Source organism: Crocodylus porosus, unplaced genomic scaffold, assembly GCF_001723895.1.
Source record: "Crocodylus porosus isolate Cpor-Errol unplaced genomic scaffold, CroPor_comp1, whole genome shotgun sequence".
NCBI lineage: Eukaryota > Metazoa > Chordata > Crocodylia > Crocodylidae > Crocodylus > Crocodylus porosus.
Window position 1 is genome coordinate 5295016 of NW_017728937.1, and position 25437 is coordinate 5320452.

At 44.3% G+C, this 25437-nt stretch overlaps 1 protein-coding gene across 1 annotated transcript in view; it reads left to right on the top strand.

The window, feature by feature from the left end:
* Window positions 1–25437, top strand: part of EPS8L2 (EPS8 like 2) — a 99059-nt gene that overhangs the window by 66854 nt on the left and 6768 nt on the right. Inside the window, exons 5-11 of the mRNA XM_019547315.1 lie at window positions 8249–8410; window positions 9989–10138; window positions 11983–12062; window positions 13302–13438; window positions 18980–19059; window positions 19793–19919; window positions 20258–20346. Coding sequence (XP_019402860.1) covers window positions 8249–8410; window positions 9989–10138; window positions 11983–12062; window positions 13302–13438; window positions 18980–19059; window positions 19793–19919; window positions 20258–20346 — 825 coding nt within the window. The remainder of the gene's footprint in view (window positions 1–8248; window positions 8411–9988; window positions 10139–11982; window positions 12063–13301; window positions 13439–18979; window positions 19060–19792; window positions 19920–20257; window positions 20347–25437) is intronic.

Consider the following 25437-nt stretch of genomic DNA (forward strand, 5'->3'; position numbering starts at 1 on the left):
TGTGAGATCACTAATTCTTCAATTGTCACTTGCTGATGCGATATCAAGGTTTGCAACATAGGCTTAGTTTGTCTCTAGTTTTCGGAGCTAGTATTAAGGAAGTGAGATCAGAAAAGCACTTGTTAGTGTCTGTGAATACCCCAGATATCTCAAAGGTCTATGTCTCACTGGAATGAGGTCAACCCAATTTGTTTTGTGGTATCAGGGTCAGCTTGTTTGGCTGATGTCAGGACAAAGAGCCATTGGGAGCTCATTGGGTCAGTGACTAGTTTGTAGGTCAGATGTGAAGAGACTGTTCTCTGGTAAAGTGACTGGCTCTTCAGCTTTAGGTTGTTGAGCCAACATTAAAGCAGAGACTTCTGCGAAAGTTACTTGCTGAAGAAGTACCATCATTTTGGCGCTAATATCCAAGTGCACGCCTCTGAGTTCTCTCTCTCTGGCTCACTTCAAGGATGCCAAAGCACAGGTCTCTAGGTAATAAACAACCTCAGTCATTTCAGCATGCTAGACAGATGTCATGGCAAAACTCAGCTGTTCCTGCTTGTTGGTCTAAAGCCATGTCACAAGCCTCTATGAAGTCACTAGCTCAGCCCCATTAGTTATAATAGATTACAATATAGAAGAGGTGAGCTCAGTGACTGAGATCATGTAGTTATCAATGTCATATTAAAGGTTAATATCATCTCATCATGTATGGTGAGTCATGGCATGGGGAAACAGAGTAAATACATGAAGAAGTCCGTGTCCCAAAGCACATGTATAGCCAGCCATATAGAATGTGCGTGTGTGTGCTCACATATGCTTACACATGCAGTACATTAGGCAGAGTAAATTTAGTTCTTCTAGCCATCCCCTTACCATGAAGTGCTAGGAGGGGAAAAGAAAATGACAGTCCTACTGTCTATGGGAAGAGGACACCAGTAGCAGAGTCTCTCTCACCTCCCACAAGGAATGGAGAGCTGGATGAAGCAGAATCTGTCCTTTTCACTTTCTACTTTCACTGATGGGACTCCCACCTTAGGCCAGTGGGAGCCAACCTTTTTATCAGACATGCCATAAATCAGCCTCACATCCTCCCCGAGCACTGCTCCATTTTTTGCCCTGCCAAATCTGCTTTTCTGTCTTCAGCTCCCTGCCTCGTGCTCTCTGCCTGATCTACTGCTCTGCCTTCTGCTTCCTGCCCAATCTGCCACTGTATTACCAGTCCCCTCCCAGATCTGCCACATGCCACAGAGGCTGCCCATGTTACTTTTGGTACTCATGTCACATTAGCCACCCCTGTTTAGGCAATTATTTTCCCATGCAGCATGGATGCTGTTGCACCTACTGGTGGGAAACCCATGAACTCCTCAGCCATGTATCATCCCCTTCTGCTGCTCCCCTTCTGATTCTCCTTCCTGCTAAATTCTCATATTACCATCTAGTAAAAAGACAAGGGAAATGGAAACTGAGAGAACTCAGCTCTCCAGAGGATGGCTGAGAGAAGGGGAATCTCTCACATTTTAAGCAGGGATGGAGGGGGACCCAGGGACTGTGCAACTTCATATGACCCCATACTTGAAATGCTGGCAGATTGGCATGACTTTATAGGATAAAGAGAAGATTCTCATGATGCTTATTAGATTCCATTTGCCAGAACAAGGGGGCCCCACTGAGGATGACCTCCTAACCCAGGTGTGTCCTATTCAGTTGTTTCTAGGCATGTGTGAGAGTGAGAAAGCAGGGCTCACCCACCCCATCTCCACTGTTATAGGCATCCAACTTAAAAATGAAAAACCAGTCTAACAAGAGAAAATATCCATAGCCAACTGAGCCCAGAAATGCAGTACCGTGTTTAACTCATCCATCATCCTGCCCCAAAGTAGAACCAACTATATCTAAACCATTCCTGACAATTCTGCCTGGAAGGACAGAGCTTCACGTCAGGGTTCATATTCACTCAATAAGTGCCCCTTCTCTTTGGTTTAGGTCTTATCCATGCACTTGAGTACATGCTTATCTTTAAGTAGTTGAGCAGACCCATTGATTCCATTGGGATTACACAATTGCTGAACTGAGGCTCAGATTTCCTTAAGGGGTTGGTTGAATTGTAGCCTGTATGTCCTGGTCAGTTAAAGATCAGACTATAAAATTTGATGGCTAAAAGCCTCATTTTCATTTTGGATCACTGAAGTTCTTTTTGATTTACAGTTAAGAAAGGGACCCTAACTCATGCCAGAGAAAAGAATATTAGACCTTAGATTTCACTTTTGAGAGAAACTGTGCACTATGTACTGTACAAGTGGTGTATATATGTATTGTTCATATAATTACTTATGTGCAGCTACTCCTCGCTTAACATTGTAGTTATGTTCTTGAAAAATGCGATGCTAACTGGATCCAATTACGTCACAGTAGTTACCTACTAGCAGGCAGTGGCCAAACAACGTTATAACTGAACATTGTGCGACTTTAAATGAGTATGTTCTCTAAGACATCAGAGATGTAATGGCAAAACATTAACCAAGACGACATTAAGTGAGGAGTACCTGTACCATGGACATAGTATAATATGACTTTTAAATAGCTTTACTTTTTACTAGCATTTTTGGGTGCCCCTTCATATACCCACGCAGGCAGCACATCATTAGCTAAATGATGAAGAGTTCACTGGTCTTCACATGCTTTTTTCTTTGGTCCCAGATACAGTACTTGCAATCTGGTACATGTTTAAACTATTATTAGGAGCATGGGCTACCAAATCAGATCACTAACAGCAGCAGAAAAGGAGACTTTAAACAGTGACAAACATGCCATTAATTATGCCACATGCCATCCACTTGTAAGTCTCCACCTTGAACTTTAATCCAAGCAAATATGATTTAATTGCCAGTCAGGGTATGTATGTACGTGGGTTGTGAAGGTGATGGTGGGGCAATGGTGGGTGCCCCCTCTCATTTTCATAACTAAGTTGTTTTTTTCCATAGGCTTACCAGCAATCTGTATGCCAATAAGCCATTTACAAGGCTTATTAATTGCAGTTGCTGCCCATTCTTAGAATGTATATTGTTTGAATCTCAGTATGGGTAAAAGATTTGCATTTGTGCTTTCAAGGTATTTTTGAGAGCAAGATAAATGAAGCTCAACAGCAACATTCCCCCTTTAGTATCTAAACAAATCTGAAAGATGACAGAAAAAAGCAATCTTTGAATTAACATAGCAGTCATGTAAGCAACTATTACATCCATCCAAATGATTCTAGTCAACAATAAAATATCAAAACAATTTATGCAGACTATAAAGTTAACAGTTGAAAGCAACAGAGCAGATAAGATTTCCAGTCAGTGGAAGTAAAACGATATAAACTCACTGACTGCAATTAAAAGGGGTGGTCACATACGCATACATAATATTGACTTTGTGAAATACATTTTACGGTAACAGAAACACACCTTTGTGTATATTAATTCACACTTAACTGCATGGCCAACCTTAAATGTCAGCATAGCAGAGCAGACATGCCAGGAATCACTGCTAGCAGATATACCAAGATTGACCTAAGGCTTACTGAAGTCAATAGAAGTCTTTCTTCTGTTACCATCCTAGGGGTTGGGTTGGGTCCTCTTCAGCACTTGACATGTACCAGCCATTTTATACATGGACTCATCTGTCTGACCAGTCCAACATCTTGACCCATATTTCTCTCATCTCCCCACAGCTGTCTAATTATCAATGGCAACACAACAGAGCTTTTCATCTTTTTCTTAAATAGATTTCTCTCTTACCGTAAACACCATCAAAGTCTTCCAGTCCCATTGGATTTAGTCTTCACTTTAACCCTACACTCATGCATCTCCATGTCAGAATCTTGCTGCATTTTCCTACGTGATGCCTCAAAGATCTGGCCCTTTTTATTCACCAAACCTACCATTGCCTTTTATATTCACCAAACCTACCATGATTAACCTCCTTTAAACAACCTGTTTTTGACTTTGCCTCCAACCAGCCAGTCCCACACCAAGTCCATCCAAGATGCTGACTGACGCTGGGACATTACACTGAAAGTATGAATCCCCTCCTTCACGTCTTTCTTCTGATTTCCTATTCTGCTCCATATCAAGCCCAAGTACCTCATCTTCATCTCAGAGATGTTTTGCCCTTTGTAGGCTCCATGCTCCTACTAGTTCCATTCCCTTATTGTGATGTTGACCTCTTCGGTTCACCAGGGATACCTCCTTCATTATGCATCAGCCCATTTCTTGCTCCAGGTACCCTTGTTTCAGTCCTCACAGATGGCAAAAACATCTGTCAAAAATGCATAAAGCTGAGTATGTTCCAGCTTTATGCAGGGGGCAGAGGTGAGAGAGGGATTGGCTGCTGAGCATGGAGGTCGGGGGGAGCAGAAGGTAGGAGTCTTACCTGCTCTAGAGACTCAAAGTCCCTGGCTGCTGCTGTGGCAGAGTGGCCTGCCCTCTGTGGCTGCTGCTGCTTCTACAGCAGCCGTTGTTGCCAAAGACAGACTGCACAAGGGGGGCACAATTCTGGAGTCCTCACTAAGTTGGCACCTGGGGCAAGTGCCCTGCTCATCCACCCCTTGTTACACTATCGTCACAAAATTTCTGTAAGTGAACAGATTTTATTTTCTAAGCCTATGCATTAGCTCATCTGAGGTCCATTGATTAAAGTTACTCAAACTAAGGTTACCAAGAGGAGCTGTATGAATCAGGGATCCCTCAGCAACCCTGGCACCCTAAATAAATGATCTACTCACAATCCCATTCCAACTAGCCTAGTCCTTTTACATATCCACTAAATGCCAGTAAGCTACAAGCAGTGGGGTCACCTGGAGGCAAAGAGCTCTGTATTCTTGCTTCAATTTAGATAGCAAAATAAATGGCTGCAAAGAATCCAGCAGCTGTCCCCTTTCTCTGGGCTGTCACCCCACCCCCATTACAACAACAAATAAAATTCCAGAGTTCCCCCTCCCACTGAGCCCTAAAAAAGGGAGAATGATTGCAACCCACCCAGATCCCTCTCATTTCTTTCCCGCAGAGCTGAGAAAAGTAGGGTGTAAGCTGGCTTCTCTAAGAGACACTGAAATAAAGTGTGGGGTCTTCAAGGCTACCTAGCCATAATTTCTTTTGCAATAAGGACTCTGTCAGAGCAGCTGGAAGAAAGGCCAAGAGGGACTGGGGAGTCCCAAGTTATTTGCCTAAGATGTCAATGCTGCTACTGGAGCAAGCTTGCACCTGGTTTACATAATAGCTTGTGCCTGATTTACACAATCTGCCTTGGTGCCCCTTTTCCATGCTATGATGGCTGATGAATCCTAGAAGATCCCATGCCCATGCCTGGCCCTAAACAAGCCCCATCTGGTAGCTTTAGTCTCCCCGCCCCCATGCAAGCTTCACACTAGGCCTCCTTGCATCTTCCAACATAGACTGCAGTAGGAGATGGTTTAATGTGAGCGGGATATACCAGCACTACCCCTCCGGGAAACTCCCAATTTTCCACCCCTTCTCGCACTGCAGACAGGGGAGAGAACCTGGACTATTTGTTTGGAATCGCTAATTGTCTCCCTCGGCTGTTGTCATTTTACCATATAGCCTGATTCTGCTTGATGTCAACCAAGAGTAACTCCCCTTGACATCCACTGAACCGCTGCAAGGGCAGAAAAAACCTCTCAGCCTCGGCAGAGGAATACATTGACACAGAACTATTTGGACACCAGGCAAGCCTGCTTGCTTATATTGCCTCACAGTTCCCTCTGCAGGGACGTTGTGTTAGAGGCTTACAATAGCCTGGTGAAAGAGCAGATGCTCCATCTGTGAAGTGCTTACAAGAAAATCAGAGTGTGATTGAGATAGGAGAGCAAGCACTTTGATACATGGGAGGGGGGAGAGGAGGGAAATGATGTCACTTTTATGCAGAATGAATTTCTCCTTTTCATGTTCATTTCCCTGCATGCTCATCCAAACATCTCTCGTACTTCATAGTGCTCCTATCTGTGCCCAGAGCACAATGATACAGACACCAGGGTTCAGACACCCTCAGCAAGTGTGATTATACCCAACTGCAGTGCTTAAAAGGATCACTAGATGCCTAAACTAAAGGGGAAGACACATTTGTTTAGAACTGAGCTGGAAAAGCCTTCAAGTATAGTTATGCCAGGGGTTCTGCTACCTGATCAAAGCTGCTCTCAATCCAAGTATAGAAGCCACACAATGCAAGTGGAGACAGGTTGGCTGGACTCAGTTTCTTATGGGGAAGGTGTTTGTGTGTAAGGTATATAAGAGTTAAACTGATGGCACAGGTCTCTGAGTGCGGAGGAAGGACAACCTGGGAACACACCTGTAATGTCATGAAGCAGAACTGAGGTGGGGATAGGGTAACAGAGGGAACTTTAGACAGAGACAACCCTGCTACAAGAAGATTAGGTGACCCCTGGACACCCCTTCCAGACTTGTTTTGTCTAGGATTCTAACTTCTTCCTCAAGTCCCGATTTGGGAAGCAGAACAGGGAGGAAGCAGAGGCCTTTATAAAAAAGTATTTAAGAAATTACAGTCACTTTCATTATACAGAACCCCACAGTGAATATTCATTTAAGTATCCTCTTCCCTCTTTAAAAAGAAATGCATGCACACTTCAGTAGCTTCAGTGGTGGCAGATGACAACAAGGAGCAGTGGTCTCAAGTTGCAGCATGGGAGGTTTAAGTTGGATATTAGGAAAAAAAACTCTGTCACTAGGAGCATGGTGAAGTACTAAAGCAAGTTACCCAGAGAGATGGTGGAATCTCCATCCTCAGAGGTTTTCAAGGCCCGGCTTGACAAAGCCCTGGCTGGAATGATCTAGGTGCACACAATCTTTCTTTGAGCAGGGGGTTGGACTTGATGATCTCCTGAGGTCCCTTCCAACCCTCATTTTCTATGACTCTATGTTTAGTAGCACGGAGACACTTCAATCAACAGCACTGAACCTGGTTTCCTTAGAAAGCAAGAAGTGAAATTTACTATATACACCAGCCTAGGTATTCAGAACATCCATCACTGACACCCAGGTGCTCATTATAACAGAGTAATGCATTCATTTTTTGCAGAATTACTATAGTGATTGAGCCATTACTATAGAATACAGCTGTATTTTTGCTAAGGGAGATAGGAAACCATACCGTAAAATTCTGAGCTGGGGCACAGAGGAAAAGTGCTTGTATTTACACCTTCCTTTCTTCCTAAAATGAAGCAGTCAAGAATCCTCTTCTCTCTTACAAAAAAAAAAATCCTGTTCCACAGCCAGAGATGTCAGTTTTTAGTAAGTTTGGAATCAGATTCAGAGCAAACCTGTATATGCAAAGTAGCTTTGGGCCTCAAGGAGCCTCATGCTATCACTGCAATGCGAGTGGGACTCACACCTGATGACTTGGCCCAGACAGTGCCCACCATCCATTTAAACCCTATGAAAGCTCTGGAGGATTTGTGTGCTGCTTGCAAAGGTCATTAATGGATCATCTGCCCGGGAGTGAATTTCATCTTGCAAAACATCTATAGACCCCAAGTAAAATGTGGATTAATTTAGGCCAGGGAGATGATTTAGGCCCCGATCCAACATAGCATTTAAACACATACTTAATTCCTAGGGAATCAGCAGGATTATTTGTGGGTTGAAAAACAACATCAGCATGTGCATATGTGTTTGCTGGTCTGGGGCCTTAGCTGCTAGAGTTCCAACGTGATGTGATATGCATGCAAGTGGCAAAACTTGTTACAAAAGCGAACTCTACTGTGAAATTCCATTCTTTCACTATTGTGGAGAGAGCAGGAGGCCAAAAGTTATTGGCATCAGCAAAACATACCACAGAACAGGCAGTCACCTAGCCAGGACAAGATGTCTGAATACTGTTTCTTGCTGCAGACTGTGGGGAATGTACATAGATCTAGCCTAACCACTCAAGAGATAATAAGTGACTTACGGAATCTGAGAGCAAACAAGTACCTGCTGAAGCATATGGAATGTCCTGCCACGGGGTGCACCTTTGACACTCAGGTTCCTGTATTTTAGCACGTGAGCTTCTACTATCTGAACAAAAAGACCAAGATCTCCTGGCCAAACCTACAACAGAACAGTCAGATTCTGTTTGTAGTTCAAGCACCGCTAGACAGGGAAAAACACTCTCCACTCAGTGGGTGCGAATTATTCCTGGCTCAGTAACAGCACGTGAGGCCTGGTTTGCTATTAGCCTGACCGCTTGTACCTGTGGGTTTCTCCCCCAGCACTTAGCCACATTCATCATGGATAAGAGTGAGTCCATCATAACAGTGGATGACGCCATCCGGAAACTGATGTTGCTTAGTTCTAAAGAGAAGATCTGGACCCAAGAGATGCTGCTGCAGGTGAACAACAAGTCCATCCGGCTGCTGGACTGTGAGTCACAGGTATGTCAAAGGCTACTGGAAAGGTACATGTGGGGCAAACCACTGTGCTCAACAAAGGAAAGCACTGAATACCATGGGTTGCATGATTTAGAAATGTTCTTCCTCAAGAAAGAGTTCTGAACTGGACTGAATGGGTGCCCAAAAGAAAAATCAACAGCCAGCCAAGGAGAGAGGGTGGCTGTTTCTATCCCCTGGAATGTAGTGGGTCCAAACTCATCTGGCCCCATCGGCTGCATTAGGGTTGCTGGGCTGTGTTGCAGGTTGAATTGGGACCATGCACAAGAGCCAATACACAAGACAGGCCAGCTAAGCACTGCATACAGCACATGCCCCTTGCCAGCCCACTGTGCCATGTGCCAAGCAAACCACAGGGCACAGCTGGTTCATGCTGCACGTGATGGGCGTGATTAAACTGGCCACACACTCTGCACAGGGCACAGGGGGGTGCTTTGCCAGACTGGCCCTCTGCAATGGCTCTGGCATTCCTGGAAGGCTTGGGGCTCAATCCAAACCAACCCTGGGGTTAATGCACAAAATCAGTGTGGCATTGGTGCCATATACTCCCCAGACTGACCCCCAGTACTGAGTGCAATGCCTGTGGCATCAGGTCCAACACACATGCCAAGCTGGTTCTATATGCTGGCTCTATCAGACTGGCCCAGACTGGACCCTGTATCACATGCCAGGCTGGCTCTATCAGACTGACCCAGACTGGCCTGTATGGCTCCAAGGGCTAGATCTCGTCTGTACATGTTTGACACCCCTGCCCTAGAACAACAGGATTTGCATGTGGGTTCAGCGTGTGGCTACCGATCAAGTGAGAGAAACTCTCAGATTCTATGAGTAAGACTCCAGGTCCACAACAGAACAGCCCTTTGTGGAAATAACAGGTCAATGTGATTCACAGTTCTGTGAAATGGTCTAAGAGGAAGCTATTTGTGCCTCGTTTGGACACACCCACGTAGTAAGAAAGTCCCTGCCCCAAAGTGTATGCAATGTAGATGGACAAGCCTGAAAGAGTAGCAGGAAAGTATCATAATCTCCATTTTAATCACAGAGAACTAAGGTTCAGAAATATTTGCCCTAGGTAACACAGGCAGTCTGCAACAGAGCCAAGTGCAAACAGAGGGTGTCCTGAATCTCCATTTAGTGCCTTAACCACAAAGCATCCTTCCTCTTGGTGCTCTCAAACCAGCTGCATCTGCATGTGTTAAGCAAAAGCTTAGGGCTGCCAGTTGACTTCTGCAGGAAGAACATAACACCAAGAGGATATCTGGAGAGGCAGTACCAGGACATTGTGCTGCTAGCCTAGCAGCAACCCCCACCTGGGGACCCCACCTCTATCCCTCAGAGAAGAACATGGGTTCATCTAAGTTTGTGATTAGCACCCTAATCCCACTTCACAATGCTGGCCCATCCTCTCCTCCAACCACGGGACACAGAACAACAGGGACAAACCACTGCCAGGAAATGTGTCTCATGTGAGTTCACTTCCGCCTTCAGCAATGAGTACCGGGGAAATGCAAGGCATAGCTGCAGAATTCCTATTTCTATAACCCATTCCCCCTTACTTTCCAGGAGGAGCTAGAGGACTTCCCTCTCCCAACTGTCCAGCACTGCCAAACAGTGCTGAATCAGATGCGGTATTCCTCCATCCTTCTGCTGGTGTGTCAGGACTCTGAGCAGCACAAGCCTGACATTCACTTCTTCAACTGCGATGAGGTTGAGGTGAGCAGAGACAGTGGGAAGTATCACAGCTTCTTGGGGCCAGATCTTTCAAAACCTTCCTCACCGGCTTGAGGCACTTGAGAGAAAAGCCAAACCAGAATTCCATGCATAAGTGAACATTTAGACCACTGTGAGTGTGTCTACACTGGGGGTGGGCAAAATGCGGCCCGTGGGCCAAATGTGGCCTGCCAGGCCATTTTATCCAGCCTGCGGGGCCCCTAAAAAATTTAGAAAATTAATATTTATCTGCCCTGGGCTGCCTGTCATGTGGCCCTCAATGGCTTGCCAAAGTTCAGTAAGCAGCCCTCCACCCAAAATACTTGCCTGCCCCTGGTCTACATGTTCATTAATATGCAATAGTTACTGTGCATTTAGTTTAGTACTTGCTTAATGAAGTACTAATTAAATGGGCAGTAATTAGTTTTTTTGTGATGCTTACTGCACAGTAGCCTAATAACATGGCGCAATAGCGTATTAGCATGGTTTTTGACTGACACGCTACTGCACCATGTTATTAGGCTAGTAAGCATCTCATGTAGATGTGCCAAGTGAGCGGCAACAAACAGAATAGGGTGCATGGAGGCACCCATGTGTCTGGATGGGTTTGTACTAGCTGGCTCAAATAATGCAACAGTGGGGACACAGCTATGAGTATTGTCATGCAAGGGTTGTTCACCATGAACAGTTTTACAGTGGTTTCTATTACGTCACATCAAACATAGGGCTTGCACATATCACATGTTTACATCACTATAACCTTTCCTTACACCAAAGTAAACAAGGATTGAATACATGATATATAACCCTTCAATGGTGTAATTTCTTAAAATCCAATGTAAAGTGACCCTGGGAAAATGCGGCGGCACAGGATGTGGGGGTGGAATGGGGTAAAACTAGGTGTCATGCTTCTCCCCAGTGATAGCCATTGACTGTACTGCCATCTAGTGATGAGATACCATAATAACTCCTCCAAGATTACTGGTCATCCATCTGCTCCAGATCATGGTGTAAAAATTATACTGGTGCTAAGCTGTCCAGGGCGCCTCAAAACTAACAGCAGTAATATTTCACAAGCATATGCATGACAGCAGGAGTGCTTCTGATCATTCCTGTGAGCTGGTAAAAAGACAGCAACCTGCTTGCTTTATCTATATCAATATCGGGCAAGGCAGTTACTGGTGTAAAAATCAGCACAGCTGCCATTGAACTCAGTGCAATTACCAGGAATGACATGGGGCTTTCCCCCAAGTGTCCTTCCATTCTGAACTGTTGCTTTCTTCCAGCAATCCCATTTCTTTCTCTTTCAGAAAGCTGGTGAGTCACACTGCAGCTTTATCAGCAGTTGCACAATAAAAACAGTGGCCAGAAACAGGAAGCTTTTTCCTTATCTACACTGGTATTCCAGCCACAAGCAAGCAGCTCCACTAGAACAAACCCTACATACAATATACACATATGCAACAACTGTTGCATCGCACAGCCTATCCCAGTGAACCATGCTGCACCAGTGTTCGTGGGGGCTATCCTAGAGACTTCCACTGGTCCAGCTACTCCTGGCTAAAATTTCAGTACACACCACCCCATTTGCCTGCCTCACAGACAGGTGCTGGGACCTAGATCTCCTTGAGAACAAGAGCCTTTCAGCTTCACCAGGCTCTCTCATCATGTTCTCTGACAGGGTGAAGATAAGCACTGCACAGTGACAGTCCAGTTCAGGGCCAAGCTCTCTCACAAGTTTCTAAACCTCCATGTTCTCCCCCAGCTACCTCCCTACCATCTCTCCTGTGTTCTTCAGTCCCTGGAAAGCAAAATCTTTACTAGATTGTCCCTGTTTTGTGTTTGAGGCGGAGATGGTCCATGAGGACATAGAAAGTGCACTTGCAGACCACAAGCATGGAAAGAAGATACGGCCACAGACACTCAAGTAAGTGGGGCAGACAGATGGGTTACAGTAGGCAGTGAGGGAATGAGAGGGGCCACCTGCCTCATCTTTTAGAGAAAAAACAGTGGATGCAACGGCTGGACCTTTTCAAACATAGACCTGGGTCAGGAGTGGGCTGAAGTGTGAGATAGTGTTTAAAACTGAATCAGAACTGGAGTGTGATGGCACTGAAACACACACATTGCAAGGCTTTGTCCAAATGAAGGAAAAATGGGCCCCTTTAGGGTTGGGCTCTGTTCTAGAAATAAGACTAAGCATCAGCTCACATCCAGCAATTCGGATCCAACACATGTCATTTTTCCACTCAGAATTTATCCTTGTTTTACTTGCCTGGGAAAGGGAGTTACAAGTTCCGTGACAGATATACAATCATGTTTCACTAGAGCTACCATCAGATTTTCCATATCCTTGGTCAAAGTACTTTACAGCGCTGCTCATTAGTGAACCACAAGCAGTATCCTTGCTGTGGTGATAAACCACCCAGGTGGAACCAGTCCTTATTCTCTGCCCTACACAAGGAATCCTGCAGGTTCTGCCACTCAAGGCACTAGCCTTAAAACCCTACATCATTATTACTCAGTTTTTGCTGGAAGTACAGACTGTACAGGCCAACCGGGGGGAAATTTAGTTTAATCCTTTAGTCCCCAAGTTATTTTACTTATAGAGATAGAAAGATGCATGTTGATATTTCACACTCTTCCCTCCAAATCTTACTGATTATATTGCAATTTCTAAATATTAATTAAAATAAGAGGTGATATATTTATGAGCAGAGGCCAGCAAAAAAAAACTTGCATCTTGATCATGACTGTTTCTCAAACTCTGAAAGAGCCAATCTGTGGAACAGAAAGGATAGTGCTGTGTCCTCTTTTAGTGCTGCCATGGCCACAGAGGGCACTGATAAGCACACTACAGTCTTGGCCAAGGAGATGCATCTCATAGCTCAAATGGTAGAAGCTCATGTATTAAGATCCACATGTCCCAGGTCCCATCTGCTCAGGTGACTGCTCAGCCAAGGACATGACATTTCTCCAGCAAAAAGCCAATGCATTGCTTAATTGTACTGATCTCTTTCCTGTGATGAATTCCAGCCAAATCAAACAGCCCAGGCTGAGATTCCTCTTCCTTATTCTGACTGGCATATTCAGTCTAGTCTCCTCAGACCAGGAAAGGCTGTCACTGATGGTAAGATGGGTTGTTTTCACATTGTTTATCCCACAGGGTAAACCAAGAGAAAATAAAGCAGAGACAATCAATTCTCCCACCGCCCCAGGGACCAGCACCTATTCCAATCCAGCACGAGATGCGAGGCTCGCCAAGGAACCGGGTGGCTACCCCATCCCAGCATAATGAACCAGGTAATGGAGGAATTCAGTGGCTCTGTAACATGCATATGTGAATTCTGCCCACAGCTAGACAAGACTGACACCCAACCAGGGTCTCCTGAGCTATTTGGAGCCTGATGTGACCGCCAATGCCATTTGACAGGGGTCACAGCAGAACTTGAAAGAGTCTCTCTATATTATTTACACCCAACATCTGTATTTTAAAAATGGAGTATTTCTACCTGCCAGAACAGCAACAGACATCCTACACAGGGTGAGAGAAGTCTTAGTGACCCAAAGCTCCTCAGAGCTATAGTGATGTTACTTAGGGTGTTGTTCCCACAGTGCAGGCAGCTGCTACTGTTGCCACTGCAGCTTTGGCTCAAGCAGCAGCAGCCCCATGGCACAGGCTCCCTTGGACCTGCCCTTGGTGCCCTGTTTGCTCCACCCCTCTTTCTTCCCCCCATCCCACCCCAATATGCTATTAGGTGCAGGACTGCACTTGCTGTGACAAAAACTCGGTGGGGCGGGGGGGATTCTGATGCCCCTTTTACTTGGTGCCTGGGGATGGTGCCCTGCTTGTTCCCTCTTACTGGTTACACTACTGTTCACTACTGTGATCCAATTCACTGTTCTTCCAGTTCCCTGCTAGCTCCTTCCCTTTCCCCTCAATTAGTGACTCCTGATAATTGAGCACTACTGAATAAGTCACCATTATTTCCATTCCCCTTACAGTGGTGAGTTAACCAGGGTTTACTTTATACAGTACATAAATAATCCATGCCCTGATGACCTTCAAGTGTAAATAGGCAAGAAAGAGATGCTATGCAAGATCTGGAATTGAGACACTCAAGATGAAAGCCTAGCTCACTTGACTTCATGGAGCCAAGAATTTCAGTTAGAAGAATAAATTGATTTTCCCAAAATCCCACTAGGCGACTGTGGCAGAAACCAAAATTGAACTCACGTCTTGTGGCATGCTAACCACAAACCCTTCCCTTATCTCTTTGTTTCATTTCCCTCTAATCAAAACACTTTTATTTTTCCCAAGAGGGGGAACATAGGAAACAAGCTCCCAATTTCATTTTTAAAAATTCCCAACAGTTCGGAGGCATCTTTCTTGCAGTCACATCTTTTGCCAGTATTAAAAGATATTTGCATTTTACATGCAATTTTGATGTGCTTAAAAAAAGAAAAGAAAAAGAAAACAACTAAGATGCAACATGAAATTCTATACTCATGCTTGGGAGAGAAAATATTCTCTCCTAGGGACGAATAGGAGAGGCCAAACAACTGATCTGTGTTCCTACGGAGGGACTCTATTTTTGAACTGGCTTTGCATAATGAAAATGACATGCAGCTGGAGCAGATGATGGAGATCTGATTTTTTTTTTTTAGCACTCAATGGGCACATAATACAGATGGGATTCAAAGTCTTTTCATTCCCCAAGGGTGACAAAGATTGCAGCCTCTTTGTGCCAGATGTTTTGTGGGTACATTTTAAGGGTATGGACAACACAGCATTTTAGCATGGCAGATTCATGTTGTCACATAGTAAAAGTGGAGTGAACACATGATGCCAAGGCAGACTACAAAGGAACAACTGGGTGCAATTATTCCTTGAAAAAAATGCATAGTAACTTTGCCTGAGGTCAGAGGTCAGCAACTTTTTCAGGTTGTGGGCTGGAATGACCTAGTTTGGGTTAAGTTGGGACAGGTGGGCGCTAGGACCTGGCCACCACTGCAACTTCTCTCTGCCACTGCACAAGTGAAAGCACCTGCCACCAAATGTAATACAACCCCATATCAACAAGCTGAATCCAATGGCTCCATGAGTCAGATCTGGCCCACAGGTCATAGTTTGCTGACCCCTGCCCAAAGCAGTTTCAGTTAGGGGTAGCCATTTGCTCAATGTAAATCAGCATTTCTGTTTCCTCTCAGCTACGTGCTGTTGTAGCACCTATTACATCTTGGGAGAACTGTCTCCTCCTTACTATGGCATCAAAGCCAGAATCAATCTCCCCACAGTGGTTGGATTATACGCCCTTGGCCTAAGAGATAAGACTTGCCCCAAAGTGTTTACAGTCAAAGGAAGTGTTTCTCTGTCTATTTTGTAGGTTTGAGTGTTGTGTAATTGTGATGATCCAGGGAATATGCAAACAGCAAGATATGCTTGATAATATTTTTAGTAGAATAACTGTATAGTTGGAGAAATGTTAGACAGGATTTCAGGCATAAAACACCCTTCCTTAGGCACTGATTCTGCCTGAGCTGAAACATACAATTGATTCACTGTGACATCTTCTCTCATGTGACTTTGTCCTGCAAGACCAGGGCATTTTCTGGTTATGATGATCTACTATTTTTCAGCTTTCATTTCCACAGTGACGTACTTTTCCCTGTTTACAGCTTCAAAGAGTGTCACTTGTATACTACTGAAATTAGCACTGAATCCATGATTTTATATATATCAAGAAATCTTATAGCTATAAATCTTATACATATATATATACACACACACACTATATATATAATGTAAGTATCAGAAAGATGTAAAGTATGCGTGCATGTGTGTATAAAAGATGTAAAGATGTAAACTATGTGTGTGTATACACACACATAGTTTACATCTTTCATATATAATCAGGGATTCAACACTAGTTTCAGTAGTATGCAAGTTACACGCTTGAGTATGAACCTAGAACAGCCCTTCAGGTGACACAGCATATCAAGACTCTTTCTCATACTTAACATCAGGGGCTAGCAATCTTTTCAAGCTGCGGGGTGGATCAATCCAGCCAGATCAATACATCATTTGTTGGGATTTTCCCATTGATGTACAAGGGATTTTTTATATGCCCTGATGTCTGTAAGGGAGAAAAGGTTACACATTTAAGACCTCATGTAACTCCCATGGAATTAAATGAGAGTCTTTCCATGTACTTCAGTAGAGACGGTTGTAACCGTCAGCTCGCATAAACTGATGGTAGATCTTACAGGCATTATTCTAAGTTCACTGAGTCAGCTCAATCTTTGAGTCGTTATTATAAGCTCACATGAGTCAACAGTGTACCCTTGTTGCTAAGAAAGCTAACTGAATACTAGGCTGCATTGCCAGCAGATTGAGGGAAGGAATGATTCCCCTCTATTCTGCACTAGTGAGGCCACATCTGGAGTACTGTATCCAGTTTTGGGACCCCCACTACAGAAAGGATACAGACAAGCTTCAACCAACACAACACACTTGCTCATTCAGTCACTACAGATCAGCAGATACACCTCCTGACACAGCTCCCAGCACTAGGCTTTCAGTGTTGGCTACTGACTGCAGAGGCAAGACTTTGAAATACGCTGGCAACTCGCATCATTTGGGACAGGCCTTTCAGAGATGGCTCAATTATAATATTCCAAAGGTGACTTTTCTACTATTCACTGTACATGCAACATGGAAGAAATTTCGCTCTGCTTAGCTACTCAGCAGGGTAAATTAGCCTGCACTAAGTTCCAGACTGCTGTGGTTTCACTGCTTCTAATACCAGACCTAGCTTGCTTGCAATTAGTAAAGCTATCTCTACCCTTTGCTACAGTTTGCCTTTCCTGGCATTTTGTCTCAGATTCCCAAGAGCGCTTCCTTTACTAATTTTCCTATACTAAAATGCAATAAAGAGCTTCCTCAGGCACAAGCACAACTGGGGCTGCACACTTCATTTTCCCTTCTGGCCATAGTAAGACCACTCCACAGCCCATCTTGATTCCATTCATTAGCAATACTACCCAATGGATGATGTATATTTCACAGACAGGGAGAGGACTCTGTACCTTCTCCCAAAAATATTACCTCTCACCCATTTAGTGGCAGGATACTTGTGATTAGGGTTTGTAGACTGCATAGACTGCAGCCGTTAGAAAGCAACATATAAACTCTTGTGCGAGTCAGCCACTCTATCCATTCATGAATCGTGCTGTACTGGCACAGGACAATACATAACTAGGTCTCCCATCAAACATTGGTACTCATGTTTTGGTTTAGGACTAGCTCCATGGGCTTAATCAGAATATGCCCCCTGCCCCTTGCCCCTCCATAACAAGAACTGGACATTTTGGAGATAGACCCCACCCCATATTTTCTATAAACAATGCTTCTGTTGCACACTATTTGTTAACAAATGGTCAAGACAACTATGACCTTAACTCTGTTTTTCACAATGCTTTACAGAAGTCTGTATACTGCATCAACAAGGCCTCACATTACCTAAGGTTTATATCCAGATAAAATGGAAACTGATTTATGTCTGTGGGATGGATTAACACCTTGAATGAAGATGCTTTGTTAAGTCTTCTTCTTCTTCACTGCATTAGCACTGAACACCTGTCTAAACTAGAAACCCAATCCCTTTGTTTACAGAGGGTTTGCAGACAGCTTTTATGGCTCTCCGCCAGACCTGTATCCAAAGACTTCCATTTTATATAGTCTGGTGCTTTTAACTCAAGGAATTACTGGGAACTTTGAAACCTTTTGTTACCCAAGACTTATTTGTTATTCTTCTAACAAATAGCTTACTAAGAAACTACTTATGCTGAAATGCTGACATCTCATTCATAGCCTGTCACTTGAAAGCCTAAGGACTATATGTGCCTTTATGTTTTTATTTACTGCTCATTAAGAAAATAGAACCAACTTGAGAAAATGCATACGAGTTTGCACAGGGCTCCTCAGATTTTTGTACGGGCCTGCCCAATGCGTCAGTCCTGCAGAATTCCTGGCATACCTGAGGCTAGTGTATATTTGATGTTCTGTCCGTGTGACGACAGACGCTTATGCTGATAGATGCACGGTATTTCAATCATCTGTGACCAAAAAGAATATCTGGTAGCTCATTTATTGCTGAGTGATGAAAGGAGGCCTACAGGTCAGATCACCAGAAAGTATACATCAGCACAGCTCCACTGGGCTTGTCTACACTGCATCAGCAGGAAGGCTAGGTCTAGCCAGGTCCTGGCCACAGGCATGCGCCAAACCTGCCAGTGTGTTAATGAGACCGGTCATGGGTGTGTGCCTCAGTCTGGTATGCTTGAGATGGGGGGTTCAGGACTAGTCTAGAGTGGTCTTATCAGTGTACTTTAGGGTTTGGAGCATGCCTTTGGGTTCGGCGTGGGTGAGGTGTGTTTGGGTCCATCCTAGCAAGGATACTGCCACAGCCACTGCCACTGCTTGGTAGACAAGCCCCTGAAATCCATGGAGCTGCTTTCTTTATTCAGTAGCTAAGTACTGGCTGTGGTTCCTTGTGATTCATGCATTGCTTACATTGGCAGGCTGACAGAAATCAGTGGACACAGTGATGTTGTAGGTGGGGCTACATCCACTTGAAGGGTTTAATTGGCAATTCTGACCTCCTCACAGGTTTGGTGTTGCCAAACCTAGTGTAATTGATATGCAATCCAAATCCAGCTTTGCCAGCCAACCTGACCCAGGATCCTTGTTATCTGCTTGGGGTTTATGCCTGTTTTGATTAACTTTGTTATAAATGCCTTTTCTTAGTGATAAATGCCTTGGGTTTTTGTTTCCTTTGGCAGAATATGACCGACGAAGCTCCACTTCCCAGGACCACGAAGAATCCCGAGCAATCTTAGCACAGAAGATCGAAAAAGAAACGGTTGGTAAAAGGAACTGGGCATCTGTAGCAAGCAAAAAGAGAGTGGGAGCAGGGACTTTCACACACTAACTTTGTGCAATTTATTAAGTTTTAAATCTGCACCTAGGTCCTACAAAGATGAAATGGGCAAGAGAGAAGATCCATACCTTGTTAGGCAAGAAGGTGCCATTTTAACTTTCACTGGGTGCATATACACAAGATGCTAAAAGCACAGTAGACTAATTCTACTACACATTAGCGTGTCACAGCAAAAGCCATGCTAATGTACAGTAGAATTAGTCTACCACGCATTAGCGTAACATACAAGATGTGGACCAGCACTACTGTGCAGTAGTTCAAATTACAACGCATTAAGGCACATGTAGATTTGCCCACTGAGTAGCACCTTGCTCTTTGAGTAGGTCCATTGTTTTCAATGGAAGCCTCTGCAAAGTACTACCCCACATGGAAAAGAGTGCCAGATCCAGAGATACCAGTCATTCCACTTATTTTTCTCAGTTATCATACAGTCTGCTAGCAGGAGATCAGACACTGTGTTGGTAATTGCAACACAAGAATCTAATACAATTCCTTTTCCATGCGGAAGAGACCAGTTTTGCTGCATTTCTTGTTTTAATGAAACCTCCTCCAGATGGAGGCCCTTGTGAAGGATAAACTTTGGGGCATGGGCTCCTGAGTAGGATGCAATAGCTACTCTTCTGGCTTACATGCAGTGTATTTTGTCTTTTCACAGCAAACCCTGAATTGCACTTTGGATGACATTGAAGTGTTTGTTGCCAGGCTTCAGAAAGCAGCAGAGGCATTCAAACAGCTGAACCAAAGGAAAAAAGGAAAGAAGAGCAAAAAGAAAGGGCCAGCAGGTATGTTCCATCTGCTGATACAGTGAGAAAGCTAGTGGGTAAAGTAGAGTGAGTAGGATTAATGGCTTGGGAGAGAATCAGAACCAACAACCTAGTGAGTTTGGAACACTAATGACATGACAACATCTATGTCATCTTCCTCTTGGGGCTCTGGCTTGGTCAACCCAGCCATCTGGGGACTCATTCCTAGAGTAAGCAAAGCATAGCAATACAGTCCAAGTTCAGCTTGCCTTTTTGCTCCCACTTGCTGTTTCTCCTGAACACTAATAAGGAAAACCTATCCTTTTCTGACTTGTTTTAATAAAAGCATTTCCCTTCCCAACTGCTTTTCCTTAAAGAGGGAGTACTGACACTTCGAGCAAGACCTCCAAATGAGGCAGAATTCATCGACTGCTTCCAGAAAACCAAACTGGCTCTCAACCTTCTGGTAAGATGCAGCCCATTTCATTTCACTGCTTCACTGGTCCATGTATAGATGGTGATGTCAGGATCAGTTTACTCTGGCTCAAATTGAGCTAGAGTATATTTAGTCTTATTAATTGCATGTGTAGACATGCCCACAATCATTGGGATAGAGATCAGGGATGAACATTTTAAATGAAAAAGTAATCTATTCCTAGTTTGTCAAAAATTCCAGTTTTCTTCAAGAATGCAGAAACTTTTTGGCTTGACAAAATTAAGATTCCCTCTTCCCTCTCCACCAAATTTCCATGTATTGAAAATAAAATGTTTTATCTATTGGGTGAAAAGCATTTCAATGGAAGATTTTAGGCCTGTTCTAAGTAACCGCTACTTTGAAAAGTTAACATGGTGACAACGGCCGGAGGGGAGGGGGAAATAACCCCAGTGGCACATTTTACAATTGCAACTATGCATTCATTAATACATTCATATTAGGTCACATAAAAATTTGAAACATGCACAAAGATGGTATACTGTGGACCTAATAGCACAAATACTTTAAAGTCCCTGCTGTAATCACAGCTTTTATAGCCATCCAAGGGGGAGTGCACTGATGCAGTTGCACCTCGTTGATTCCTGTTCCACCCATACTTTAAAACCAACTGCCTGGAAGGGGCAGCCACATTTCTATTCAAGCAGTGCTGAGAGAGTCAATAGACTTCACCGCTCGTTATCATCTGCCTGATTCCTACTAATCTCTCCCCACCCCACAAATGTTAACAGCCCTCTGATTAAAGGTTTTAATGTTCTATTATTCAAACTCTCCTTTCTTCTGAAGTTTTGCTGTTAGCCATTCCTGGTATTTCACAGCCCTGCAGGCTATTTTAACTTTAGCTAAAAACCTTAACTCAGGTGTGATCATATTAAGTCAGATGTAGAAATGACTGACAGTAAAGTATTGGACGCACTGTCAAGATGCTCAAAGAAGAGACATACATTTAACTATAATGGGTGTCTGTAGAAGTATGGGACGCCTGCTTCCACATGCTGTAATGACAGCAATTCAGAGCAGACTCAATTCATCCCAAGCAGACTTGATTAATCCCAAGAGCTGCTCTAATTAAAGCACCTTCCCCCGCCTTAGAGCACATGTAAAGATGCCCAATGAATACAGGACTAATGACACAATATCTTTTGACTATTTCTCCTATTTTTGCCTAATTTGTTATGTTTTTAAAAGTGTATATATAATGTAGCATATTAGTGAATATTCCAATAGTTATATATGTTTTTGCTTTGATCTTAAACTGAGTAATACAGCACTAGACCTGCAGCATATTAGTAAAGCTTCTAGTTTCTCTTTAAAATAGAAAAAATGTGTGTTGTTGTGTATGTGATGATGTGCCAAAACACCTGCACCTGTGCCCCCCTTTCAAAATCCTAGATCTGCCCATGTAGACATCCAAAGAGCTAGCTTCAAATTAAATCACTTGGTTACAGCTATTAGTCTAGATACACCACCATAGAACTCAGAACAGCTGTGCAACCCTTCTGAAAAGCCAGATAAATACCCAGGCACATAGCCTATGCTAAGCTCTGTGCTACTGCTGCTACCTTTCTAAGCAGTATCTAATCTAGCTAGTTTAAATCTAGCTTGGGTAGACTTACATTATGTTACAGTCACAGCCGTGACTTCAATATAGACATAGGCAAAGGCAGGGGACATAAATTACACATACACCAGTATAAGTGATCAGAAACCAGGAGTTCAGTGTGCATAAACTGCTTTCAAAATAGCTGAAACCAGTTTAAGATGAAACTGGATGGATGTAGTAGCAGATTTAACTGATTTAGGTTAAACTGGTTTATTGAACTTCTGTCCCAGATCCCCTCCAGATTCAAGTTAACTTACAGTCCCCCAGCATCCCAGGATGCTTTGTACTTCCCCTGCAACTACCTTTGCAGAATGGGTGGGCTAGCCTTGCCCCAAGGTGTCTGCTCCAGTTGAGCAGGGAGGTGTGCTCTGGTAGCCTCCAGCTTTTGGCTTGGGCCACTGCAGGCATGTGGCTGCATTTCCAGAATCAAAAGTGAATGTCTGTTCACTTGCTTATCGGTTCAATCAGTTTAGATTAACCTGAGAAAATTTAATCAATTCAGCCTTGGGCTCTTTGACTGTCTGTACTTAGCTTAAGTGTCCCTTTAAATAGTTCTTACCTCAGCACAGCTAAATAGATTAAGGCCTAAAATATGCCCATATTTTTTATCATAAGGGTGTACTTGTACATCTCCCCCTTGCGTGGGCACAAGAATACTAAGTAAAAAGGCAAGTCTCTTTTTCATGTGAGACTACCCTATACTAGTGTAAAAGTACCTTTATGGGGCTATATCTGCCTCTGCGTGGTAGAGGAGGAGTTATACCAGTAACTGTACTGGCCACGGGGTGCATCTCCACTGCAGTCAGCTCCCTGCACTCCCTAAGCTAGCCCAGGTACAAACAACAGGGCAGGTGAAGCAGCACAAAGCTTGCCACATGCTGACAATCTGGGTGAGTATCCCAGAGGTTGATCTACACTGACCTAGCTTAAACCTGGCTCTGGAAGGCCTACACAAGCTGTAGCTATGCCTTTTCAGCACAGACATGTCCACAGCTACAGCCTGCTACTGCCCCAGAGGAATACAGTGCGAAATCTGCAAGGAGAGTGCTGATCAATTGAACAAGCCCTGATAGAGTCATAGTGCTTGCCAAATCTGGTGTCCTATAACTGCACACTCCTCTGGAAGTGCTGCTTGGTAGGCTTGGACCCATCAATTTTTTCACACTTTCCACTCTACATTCTTATTTTAAAAACATATCAGCAGCCCAAAATTATGTACCCCCTGGCCCCCACAGTGCTTCACCAGCATTAACTAATTCATCCTCACACCAAAGCTGAGAAGAAGATCATTCCATTTTCCAGATGGAAAAACTGAATAAAAGATTTGACCAGAGCTACAAAGCAGAACTGCAATGAGAACACAGCAATTCTTTGCTCCTAGTGCCATGCATAGATGGACACAGCGCTTTCATATTCTCAGAACAGGATGCCTGCAGTGGAATATCATATTTACTTGCTGTGGCAGGACACTGTTTGTGCCTGCCACTTTAAGGGCTGAGACAAGCAGCTAGCAGGTGCTTGATTGCAGCAGCCATTTTAGATCTCTGGCCACCTATATAAATGGAGCAGTTTGCTACTGGCAGGCAAGTAGAAATATTGCCTGGTTGTAAGGCTGTATGCAACATACTTGGAGGTAAGGGTAAGAGCTTACGGGGATGGATAGGAGGCTCCTGGTCCTGGGCATGAGCTAAAAGTGCACCCTGCCAGGGATGGGTGACCTGGTGGTGCAAGAGTCCCCAGGAAATGCCAGGCCAGTGACCACGCTGGTGAAAAGTGAGTCAGGGTGCCTTAACCCCAGCTCTCACAACTGGGTGGGTTACACCATAGTAGGGCCAAGAAGGTGGACCCATGTTAGAGAGTAGGCTAGAGGCTTAGAAGCCTGACTTGAAGCACCCTCAACTGGTCAATGCTGGGGCCAGGACCAGAAAGGTCAAAAGGGTCAGGGGTCCACTGCAAGGAATGCCCAGAGCTGAGGGCCTGGGGTTCTGCCTGGCCTTGGAGGTGAGGCCAGGGCCTGTGTGGCCAAAGGTCCTGGAGGGAGCCACACCTGACAGGGAAGAGCTCAGGGAGCTAGGCAGCCCAGAATGAGGGTGGAACAGGCCACATGATTGGAGGGATCCAGCTGGGGTCTCGACTGGAGGATTCTGGGGGCCAGTGTGGGGCGGGTGATGTTAAGAACTGTGGATGCCATCTGTGAAGCTTGGGCTGTGGTGTAGGGAAGGAACAGAGCTGCAGATAGTGCCCCCTGTCACTGGGGCAAGAATGAGCAGCCTCCTGCCTAATTAACAACATAATTATGTATGATGAAGGCATGGCAGGCGAGGAGGCAGGCGGTGGCCCAGAAACAGGTGGGCAGGCCAATGGTAGACCGGCCCAGAGACAGCCCCCTGTTATACTTGCATACCACATGCAACTTGCCCCTAAAATTTAGCTCCTCAAAATTAATGTGCGTGTTTAAGGTGGAACCTGATTTTTATGCCTGGATTAGAAGCACTCTGCTTTGATTCTTGCTCCACAGCACAGTAGCAGTGGCATTACTATTCAGACAATTGAGGGGGGCACAATTGTCTTGATGGCTCATTGTTCTTCACTCCATAGACATTAACAATAAGAAGGAGAGATGAATGAACTTGATGTTCCATTAATCAAACTAACGTTTCCTATGGCAAATTTGCTATCTGCTAGCTGCTCCTGGTCTCCCTCCTCCTATTTTACATCCCCAGAGACTCTTTAACTTTTTTCAGAATCATAGCTCTATCTATGGAGACCAGTCTTCAGCAGCAGCTACGATTTCAGCTTTTACTTAAGCAAGAAAGGGAAGGCAAGTCAGCTGAAGTTTTAGGCTCTGTTCCTGCTTTATCCAACTATAACTCTGGAAACATTTCTTTTTCTTCGTTCTGCCTTCCCAAAAATAAGGTGTATGTCTTATCTGGGGGAAGTTGTATGCAAGCATTACATGGTAATTAAGGCAGGGAAATAAGGATACCATAGGAACGCAGTACATACAGTCACAGACCCTTGCTTTTCCCCATAGAGAGCCATTTTCCATTACAGCAATGCCAGCAATACAATAGAAAACACAAATGACAGCACAGATTGAAGTGGCTTATGACTACAGCATGCCTGGTAGCATAGAGCAGCAATCTCCAAACATTTTTGATCGTGCACCCCTATTAGTAAAAAAATTTTGAGCACACACCCCCAATATATGAGTGAGGGCACCACTGTCAACCCCTCTGTGTTGTGGAACTCCCACTCTTCCCTCAGGATACCTCGCATACCGTACGTGACACGTGACTGTCTGACATATGGTCCAAGTGAGGGTGCCAGTGCATAAACAGAAGTTCTAATGTTTTCTTCCTACACCCCAATGGATCGTCTTGTGCACCCCATTTTGGAGACCACTGGCATAGAGGACGCTCATTCTTCAACCGAGTACCTGTTGACTCTCTGTAGAAAAC